The following is an 11,046-nucleotide window of genomic DNA, read 5'->3' as shown; positions in this document are numbered from 1 at the left end:
TTTATTTTGGGTGACTATTTTAAGCATTTTTATGCAACTTTAATAGAATGCATAAAGGCATTTGCAGGAGCTTGTGCTTGAATTTGGAAATGATTTCAAGGCATGATTGATCATCCTGTAAAAAGTTTAAAGAAAGAAAGACTAAAGACCCCAGGGTATTTTATGGATAATTTATTTGCTTCATGTTTATCTTTTATTTAAGGACTTTTGGGACTAAAGAAAAGCCAGCTTGCTGTATTTCAGGCTTTTCTTTGTTTGATTTATACTTACGTTGGGTGATTTATATATTTATATGCAACTTTTCAATCACATTATTTTTCATTACATTTCTTTAAATTTAAAGCAAAGTTTATGATGTCTTATTTTACTGCTGTTTGATAACCTGATGTTCAGGAGTAAATCTTTAAAATAAAAAAGTTCTCCAGAATCGTGATCTTTATTCTAAGCAAAAAAAAAAGTGATTCTCATTTTATTCAGAATCGTGCCGCTCTACCTTGGACGCTGTTTTATTTTATTTTTTGGGGTGGTTAATGGCTGTTTTTATATATTTATATGTAACTTTAATTGAATGCATGAAGTTCATAAGAGGGCAAAATGAAGACATTTGCAAGAGCTTGTACTTGAATTTGGAAATTATTTCAGAGAATGAAAGTGATTTATTGTGACAGAGATTAAGAATAGTCAAAAAATGGTTTTATTGCTTGTCAAAGTTTTTAGTTTGGTTATGTGTTTAACTCTGGAATTTTGTTTTATTTTATGAGTTTAAGTGTCAAAAGTTTGGATATTGAATGGATAATTTATTTGCTTCATTTGTCTTTTTTGTTTTGTTTTATATTTATGTTGGGTGATTATTTTTATGTATTTATATGCAACTTTCATAAAATGCATTAGGAGATTTGCAGGAGCTTGTACTTGAATTTGGAAATGATTTCAAGGAATGATGGATAATCCTGTCATAATCGTAAACAATTAAAGTGATTGATTGCAGTAGAGATTAAGAATAGGCAAGAAATGGCTTTTTTGGTTGTCAAAGTTTTTAGTTTGGTTATGTGTTTAACTCTGGAATTTAATTATATTTTATGAGTGTTTTTGCAAGTTGCACTCAAGTTATCAAGATCAAGTTAAATCTACGTTAAAACGTTGGTTCAACTGGTTTAGCAATAGCAAACACCACTAACTACGCTGAGGAATTGTGCCACATATTTATAATCAATGAACCGCTTTAAAGGTGCATTAGTGTTTTTTAGTGTGTTGGTATTTTATGGATAATTTATCTGTTTCATGTTTTCCTTTTATTTAATGACAGTAGAGAATAAAGAAAACCAGCTTGCTGTATTTCAGACCCTTTTTTGTTCGTTATTTAAATGCAACTTTTTTTATGCAAAATGTTGGTGCATTAAGTTCATAAATGGCAAATTGGCTATTTGCAAAAGTATAAACTTTTTTTTGGCATTTTATTGCATGTTGTCCAACATGAGTTTTTTTAATGAGTTACACACTGAAATGTAATACTAAGTGTTGGAGTTTGGTTAAACCGGCTGGATAATCTGTTTTGTTTTTTGGATAAAATAAAACCAGCAAAATGCATTTCATTTATTGTATATATTTATATTGGGTGATTATTAAAAAATTTTGGTGCATAAGAATGTTGGCTTTAAAGATGATAAACCTTGGTTCATGAGCTGGAGAGTTGGTGTTATTGAGTTCAGAATTAATTAAAACATTAAAAGCCTTTGCGCTTTCTGCCGAGCGACTGTGATGATGGATCCGCGAGCTCGTCTTCCTCTTCATCGCGTGTGCTTGTTCTCCGAGGGCCGTTTTTAGAGTCTTGCATTTCATTCAGTTGATCACCAAGTGTCATATTTACACTTGTGTAATTGCAAATGAAATGCTTGCTTAGCAAGTCTTGGGTCATTTCCCAGGTTTGTTATTGTCGCACATTCTATTATTTTCTTAACTGAGGCGAGCGTGTTTGAAGAGAGATTGCGGTGCTGCAGAAACATCTGTCTGTTCTCGGCGTGCCGTCTGTTTACCTGCGCAGATAACGCTTATCTGGGCCGAGCCGCGCGGTCGGGATGCCGTACGTAAACACTGATATTCTGCAGGACTTATCTGTTGAATGGGCCTCGTCGTGCATCACACGCGGCTCTCGTGAACACGCTGAGTTTGGTTGAGCTTGAGGTTTGTTTAGCTTAAATCTTACTGGCTTGTGTATGTTTAAAGTGCAATGGTCTGTGTTATGATAATAGACGATTACAGTTCCTCAAGTACTGAGCTCAGACAATTTAAGCATGCATTTTACACATTTTATGCATGTCATTGTCAAATGAGCCAGAATGTTAAATAAACAAACATGCCATACACCTTGAGCACATTTGAACTCTGTTGCACACTCAAAAGTTTGGGATCAGTAAGATTTTCAATGTTTTTTTTTCTTTTTAAAAGAGTTCTGCTCATTAAGGCTGCATTTACGTAATCAAAAATACAAAAAAATATATAATAATGTGAAATATTATTACAGTTTAAAATAATGGTGTTCTATATTAATATATTTTAAAATGGAAATTATTCCTATTATGCAAAGCTGAATTTTTATCAGGCATAACTTCAGTTTTTAGTGTCACATGATTCTTCAAAAATCATTCTAATAAGCTGATTTATTACTGTTATTATCAGTGTTTATTTTATTTTTATTTTATTGCGAAAATGTACACCATAAGACAGGGAACGACATAAGGCACAACCACCATAAATACTATAAATAATCGACAAAATAGTATACTTCTAACAATATAACAAGAATAAGGGAAGAGAAAAAAACACACAAAGAGCAAGAATCAATATAAAAATGGCAAATAAAAAATTGATTTTTAAAATACTTAACTCTGAAACATTTTTACAAACTCACAAAGAAACACATTTGCTTTTGTTATTTATCAGTGTTTTAACCGTTTTTTTTTTTTTTTTTTGAAACCTGTGATTTATTTATTTTTGGGATTCTTGATGAATAAAAGGTTAAAAAGAACAGCATTTATTCAAAATGGAAATATACAGTCTTTGCTATAACTTTGTATCAATTTCACACATCCTTCCTGAATAAAAGTATCAATTTCTTTCAAAAAATGAAATAATAAAAGCGTACTGACCTCAAACTTTTAGATGGTAGTTTTATATTGTTACAAAATATTTCTTTTTTTAAATAAGCACTGTTCTTTTCTGCTGTTTATTTGTTAAAGAATTGATAAATCAGCAAATTAAAATGATTTCTGAAGGATTGTGCCACTGAAGACTGGAGTAATGATGCAGAAAATTCAGCTTTATCACAGGAATAAACTACATTTTAAAATATGAAAACAGAAAATAGAAAAACATTTATTTTAAATCAAAATAATATTTCACAATATTGCATTTTTTCTGTATTTTTGATCGAATAAATGCAGCCGTAATGAGCTTAAGAAACGTCTTTAAAAAGTCTTAATGATCCCAAACTTTTGAGCATCAGTGTAGATGTATGTATTTGTTGGAGATTTGCTGTGAGAATTTCATACGAGTTCAGACATTAGAATAGTTTAATGGTCTTAAAGCACATTTCAGAACGACATAAGCATTCCCCATTATCTGCATTGGTTCTTAAAGGAAAATATGCATAGTTCTTTGAAATGTGCTTTGACATTGTCAGCTGTGTTAAATGTAGACACTAAATTCTATTAGTAAAATTCTTTCATAATTATTTTCTTCCATTTGCCTGAAGAGAAGGAATGCACATTTTAAATGAATATGCATGAATGAAAATGTTTCTTTAAGGCCTTTAATGGTTTTATTCACCAAGGACACATTAAATTGATCAAAAGTGCCAATAAAGACATTTATAATGCTATAAAAGTTTACTATTTATTTAAACTTTTTATTCATCTGCGAATCCTGAAAAATAAAATGTATGACCGTTTCCACAAAAATATTGGGCAGTGCAACTGTTTTCAACATTAATGATGATCAGAAATGTTTTTGAGTTGCAAATCCGCATATTAGAATGATTTCTGAAGGATGCTGAAAATCCCACTTAGATCACAGTGATTAAATTACATTTTAACTTATGTTCACATGGAAAACAGCTGATTTAAATTCTACAAATATTTCAGATTTTTATTATATTTTTGATGAATTGAAGAGAGAAATTTGTGAATCCTAAAAAGATAAAATGTATGACCATTTCCACAAAAATATTGGGCAGTGCAACTGTTTTCAACATTGATGATGATTAGAAATGTTTCTTGAGCAGCAAATCAGCATATTAGAAAATTCCACTTAGCTCACAGCGATAAATTACATTTGAACATATATTCACATAAAAAAACAGCTGATTTAAATCCTAAAAATATTCCAGATTTTTTATTATAATTTGTAATAAAATTAAGTCTTTCTAACATTAAATCGCACTGACCCCAGACTTTTCATCAGTGATGTATCTGAGTCAAACACCTGTAAAATCTGTATGAAAAATTCCTTCATTATTTTCTCCATTATTCTCTTCCATTTGCCTGGAGAGAAGGAATGCATATTTTAAACGCATACGCATGAATGAATATGATTATTTTTTTTTTAAAGGCCTCACCGAGGACACATTAAATTGATCAAAAGTGCCAGTAAAGAAATTTATTATGTTACAAAAGTTTTCTATTTCAAATAAATGCCGTTCTTTTAAACTTTTTATTCATATGTGAATCCTGAAAAATAAAATCTTTGACAGTTTCCACCAAAATATTTGGAAGCACAGCAGTTTTTAACATTGATGATGATCAGAAATGTTTCTTGAGTTGCAAATCCGCATGTTAGAATGATTTCTGAAAGATGCTGAAAATCCCACTTAGATCACAGTGATTAAATTACATTTTAACTTATGTTCACATGGAATACAGCTGATTTAAATTCTAAAAATATTTCAGATTTTTATTATATTTTTGATGAATTGAAGAGAGAAATTTGTGAATCCTAAAAAGATAAAATGTATGACCGTTTCCACAAAAATATTGGGCAGTGCAACTGTTTTCAACATTGATGATGATTAGAAATGTTTCTTGAGCAGCAAATCAGCATATTAGAAAATTCCACTTAGCTCACTGCGATAAATTACATTTTAACATATATTCACATGAAAAACAGCTGATTTAAATCCTAAAAATAGTCCAGATTTTTTTTTATAATTTGTAATAAAATTTCTTTCTAACATTAAATCGCACTGACCCCAGACTTTTCATCAGTAATGTATCTGAGTCAAACTCCTGTGAAATCTGTATGAAAAATTCCTTCATTATTTTCTCCATTATTCTCTTCCATTTGCCTGGAGAGAAGGAATGCATATTTTAAACGCATACGCATGAATGAATATGATTTTTTTTTAAAAGGCCTCACCGAGGACACATTAAATTGATCAAAAGTGCCAGTAAAGAAATTTATTATGTTACAAAAGTTTTCTATTTCAAATAAATGCTGTTCTTTTAAACTTTTTATTCATATGTGAATCCTGAAAAATAAAATGTTTGACAGTTTCCACCAAAATATTTGGCAGCACAGCAGTTTTTAACATGGATGATGATCTGTGTTTACTGTGTGTATATATAATGTATGTATAAATACACACACAAACATGTATATTAAAGAAAACTGAAAATAAAAATTAAATTAAAATAAATAAAATATTTATAATTCTATATATAATCTAAATTAAATACAAATATAACTATCCACACATATAAGTATTTTTTAAAGGCTTTACATGTATGTGTGTGTATTTATATATACATAATAAATATACACAGTAAACACACATTTAGTATGTTAACATAAACTTTTATTTTGGATGCGATTAATCGCGATTAATCGTGTCCCAGCCCTAATTTACATAGAAAACAGCTGATTTGAATCATAAAAATATTTCACATTTTTGAGAAAATTCTAAGTCTTTCTAAGATTAAATCGTACTGACCCCATACTTTTCAACAGTACTGTATCTGCTGAAAGTTAACTTCTAATACTCTAGCACAGTAGTTAAACTACTTAAACTCAATTCTGACGGTAATTGGCTCTGTTGCACGATGATAGCTGGATTCGGCTCAGATCTGAAGAAAATAAAGTATAAATCAATAAAAATCCAATCCAAAAGTTGTTTTATTTATTGCATTTTTCTTCTTTCACGGCCAGTGTTGGAATTTCAAGATAATTTCAGGTTTAATCATGTCATAGAGCTGATGGCTGAATTTCTGCATCATTGTGACAAACCTTGTTCGTTGCCGAAGTTTCTTTTTGGCCCCTAGAGAAAAGCCTGGAAAATGGGGGCTCGTCCGGGATGGGCTTCATTCGGCAGACGATTGATGGCTCTCATGCTCTGTCCGTCTATGTGTTTGTGTCCCTTTTTGTCTGTTTTGTGTCGGTGGGGCCGGGACCCGTCTGCTGAAGCCGTCACTTGGCTTTTGTGTTCATGGGTTTGTGCTCAGATGTGCTGTTTGTTGAGATCTGGCCTCATGCTGAGGTTATAGGATAATGACACAATCTCAGTCTGTTTCGTCTGATTCAGGAGATGTTTTAAGCTTGTTTTACACAGTCTGCGTTCAGTTTTGTGCATGCAGTCATTTGTTTCTATAGTGCTTTAAACAATACAGATTGTTTCAAAGCAGCTTCACAGGAATAAACAGGAAAATAACAGTGTTGATGTTGCAGACTTCATCAATTATGAAACACATTCGATTTTGGCTGTTAAAGCAGCTCTACAGAAGACAATAGCGTCATTATTCAGATTAGTTCAGTCAAATTTTGTTGTCATCCAATTGTCCAAGTGAAGGTAAATCAGTGCTACTGAATATTAAATTTGTGTGCAAAAGATCCAAAATCAATGCAGATAGTAAATCAGTATTTCTGTCTGAAAAAAATCAGTTGTGTTTGCTTGCATTATTTTTTTTATTTCTACCTAACAGTTGCTTAATTTGATTAATATTAGGTTCAATGCAACATTTATAGTTTTGTTACTAAAATTACTAAAAATACTAAAGATACTAATAACAATCACATAGTAAGATTTACTGAAACGTATTTCAATTTAAGGCAACATTTCTCCTTTTTAAGTTGAAGAACTGAAATTACGTAAAATATTTTTAAAAAGACAAAAAATTATAAAACCACAATTTACTGAAACTTAAACTTATTTCAATTTGCTATCAAACATTTCTCATTTTTGAGTTGAAGTACTAAAATTACGTAAAATATTTTAAACTACTATAAATGATAAAAATACTACATAACAAATTTACTAAAACTTAAAAATTTGAAATGTTGCTTTGGTAGCAAACTGAAATAAGTATAAAATAAATTTGAAGAACTAAAATGACTAGAAATATTTTTAAAAAATCAATATAATAAAACTAAATTAAAAATGTAAAACATTAAAATTAAACATTTTGCTTTGGTATTAAACTGAAATAATTTTTAAGCTTTAAGTTTTGAGTTTTAAGTTTTAAGCTTTAAGTTTTACATTTTACGTTTTACTTTTTATGTTTTAAGTTTTACTTTTTAAGTTTTGCGTTTAAGTCCAAAGCAACATTTTTCATTTTAAGTTGAAGTAAAATTACTGGAAATGTGTATATAAAAAAAAAAAAACTACAATAAATGATAAAACTAAACATAAAAGTTATAGTAAATGTATGTATAATTTTTCTCATTTATTGTAGTTGTAGTTACATTTATAGCAATTTTACTTTTAAATTAAAAAAAATAAACATGTTGCTTTGGTGTTAACCTGAAATTACGTTTCAAGTTTTACGTTTTCCGCTTAAGTCCAAAGCAACATTTTTCGTTTTTAAGTTAAAATAAAATTATTGGAAATATATAAATAAAATAAATAATTTAACATAACAAATTTACTCAAACTTAAACTTATTTCAGTTTGCTAACAAAACATGTCTAAATTTAAGTTGAAGAACTAAACTTACTAAAAATGGCAAAGTTACTAATTACTAAAACTTAGTAACTTTTAGTTAAGCTTTTCATCTAACATTAATATTTTATTTCAGCTCTATCCCAATTATTAAAAACCAATTTTACAGTTTTAGTTAACAGTATCCTTTTAGATCAGCTTTACAGCAGAAATGAATTTGTATTATATAAAGCGGTATAGAAATAAAGGTGACTTGACTTGATTATCAGCACCGATTAGTGTTTTTATGATGCTACAGGGATGTAAAGCATGATGTAAAGTGAAGTTTTTGGTCTTTTAATGGTTGTAGCAGCTTTCAACCAACTCAAAGTTGCTATGGGAATGGCTTGGGCCTATCTTCGCAGCTCTATTATCATATTGTGATCTCCCAGATCAGCTGTTTTTCAGCAGTGTTTGTGTTTCTAAAGGTAAATGATTATTTTAAGCTTGTGTGTTTGTGTGTGTGAACACCATACGGTGCGTTCGGACTTGTGCGATCGCTCAAATCTGTCTGCGTTTCCACCTGAGAGAGCCGATCTGTCGGCGAGAGGAGTCATTATTGGGGCTCCGGCTCTGGGGTTTTTGAGATGGAGATGGGGGCAGATGCTTCCTCTGTGCTCCAGATGGAGGAATGTGGCGGATAATCCTGACTCCCAGGCTCCTCTCATGACCTCTCCGTCTCCATCTTGACGTCCAGCTGTCGCCAGACATCAGCGGCCCTCAGCTGTTCACTTCTGCCTCGAGCGGCCATGAAAGAGAGTGTAAAAATATCTCACGCATGCTGAACGCATACTAATATCTAGAGATGGCAAATGAAAGGTATTGCATGATTCCGCTTCAGATTTCATTTTTAGTGTTTTTGAACAAGCACCAGCTAAGAATGAATCCTAATGACAATTAAAACAAGCAACATTGTAACCATTTACGATAATTTTCTGTTCATTTTTAAGTAGCAATTTACAGTAAGGTTTTAAACACATTTTTGTTTAAAACGAATTGTTTTTTAAACATTTTCAAACTCATTTGTGTTTTTAAACATTTAAACATTTAATTTTAAAAGTAAACAATTTACAAGTTAAACCCTTTCTTTTAAATACATTTTTGTTTTAAACTTTGTTTTAAAACATTTTCTGTTCCATTTCTAAGTAAGAATTTACGAAAGGTTTTAAACATTTTTGTTTTTAAACATTGTTAAACATTTTCTGTTCAGTTTACGTTGCAGTTTACAGTAAGGTTTTAAACACTTTTGTTTAAAACAAATTTAAATTGTTTTAAAACACTTTTTTTAAAACAAATGTTTTAAACCTTACTCTAAATTGTTGTTCAAACTAAACAATGTTTAATAATGTTTAAAAAACATAATATGCTTAAAAGAAAAATATTTTTCTTAAAGTCTGAAGATTTTACTTTAAAAAAATAAACATTAAAATGTTTTTAAAAAATGTTTTCGTAAACCGACCAGAAAATGTTTCAAAAATTTAAAAACTAAAATGTTTAATTTGTAATTTTTTTTCTAAAACAAAAAAAGTTTCTAAAAATATTTCAAAACACAAAAACCTTATTTTAAATTGTTACTAAAAACAAAATGTGCTTAAATGTTTACTTTCACAATAAACTAAATTCATTTTAAACCAGTTGTTTTTATTTTGAAAGTAAACATTTAAACCCATTTTTATTTTCAACATTTTAATAATTGTGTTTTAAAACATTTTTAGAAACATTTCTTGTTTTTTTAATGTCATTTTAATGCTGTATTTTTAAGTAAAATCTTTAGGCTAAGTAAAATATAAGTTTGTTTTTAATTTTTTTGTAACAGTTTTGTACAAAAAAAAACAAGAAGGTTGTACATTATTTACAACATTTTTTAAAACATTAAAATGTAAAGATTTTAATGTTTTTTAAGTGAAATCTTCAGGCTTTATTAAACTTTTTAAAACACTTTTGTAAAATCTTTCAACCTTTTTAAAAGTAAAATATTGTCTTTTAAATACATTTTAAATTTTTTTTAAACCATTTTTTTTTGCAGTTTACAAAAAACAAGAAGGTTGTGCATTATTAAACTTTAAAACATTTTTGTAAAATCTTTCAACCTTTTTAAAAGTAAAATATTGTCTTTTAAATACATTATGTTTTTACAAAAAATTTTAACTTTTTTATTTTGTAACAGTTTACAACCTTAGTTCATCTTAACTATTGCATCGAGTCATTGGCTAACAATAATGTTAATTTTGGTTAATATATAAAACATTTTTTTTACATCAAAACTTGTGTGTGTCACAATAAACAGTAGTATATTTCCAAATGAACATTATCCAAGATGAATAGATTTAAATGTGCATTTTTTTGCTGCAAAAGCTGCTAGTTCTGTTTCAGTTTCCTCTCTTTAATCTGACTTTAATACAGTCATCCAGTCAAGTCAAACGCGTTGTTTGTGTGTCTTTGGGACGAGGTGGAACCGCTCGAGTCAACAGAATAATTAGTCTGGTCTGGAGTTTGCAGTCATTGTTGCAGTGACTCTGTGTGAGAAAAGGCCGAGAGGACGTGAGACGGCGTGTGACGTGGATCTCGGGGTGAAGGAGGCCAGGCTTTTGTCATGGAAAACCCAGCGGTGACCACCTGCCGCGAGGAGCCCGTCAATGACGCCCACAAGTGCGTGGGAAACTCTTTCTCCGGGCCTCCAGAGACAAGCTGCCATTTATTTATTTCAGCGTGACAAAATTCGATATTTTGGCTGAACTTGATGTCATTGTTAGTCAGAGGTTTGGACGCTGGATAAAAAGGGCACAGATTGCCGCAGAAGAATCGATGAAAGTCACGCTTAATAATTTAGACTTGACTTGCGTCATACTACAAAGACTTTAATTAATGTTTGCGGTCTGTTGTGAATGATTCATCACTGTGGGTTTTTGTGACGTTAAAAACAAATGGTTTTTACAATATAATCCTGCATTGAATATTCTAGCGGTATTATCTTGCAGAGGATATAAAATGTGAAAATGCTGAGTATAATGCAATATATAAAGACTCTTAAGCAAATTTCACACCTTTTTCATCTGCTTTTAGATGTTTCAGAAAGTTCTGGA

The 11,046-nt window shown here is 30.1% G+C and overlaps 1 protein-coding gene across 1 annotated transcript in view; it reads left to right on the top strand.

Annotated features, from left to right (window-relative positions):
• The first annotated feature begins 10,556 nt into the window (after nt 1-10,556).
• acvr2ba (activin A receptor type 2Ba) overlaps nt 10,557-11,046 on the top strand; it is a 25,956-nt gene continuing 25,466 nt past the window's right edge. The window contains exons 1-2 of the mRNA XM_073830654.1: nt 10,557-10,616; nt 10,717-10,774. Of these exons, the coding sequence (XP_073686755.1) occupies nt 10,557-10,616; nt 10,717-10,774 (118 nt within the window). The remainder of the gene's footprint in view (nt 10,617-10,716; nt 10,775-11,046) is intronic.

This window comes from Garra rufa, chromosome 24 (assembly GCF_049309525.1).
Source record: "Garra rufa chromosome 24, GarRuf1.0, whole genome shotgun sequence".
Taxonomy (NCBI): domain Eukaryota; kingdom Metazoa; phylum Chordata; class Actinopteri; order Cypriniformes; family Cyprinidae; genus Garra; species Garra rufa.
Note: the sequence above shows the minus strand (reverse complement) of the source record. Positions and strands in the feature narration are given on the sequence as shown.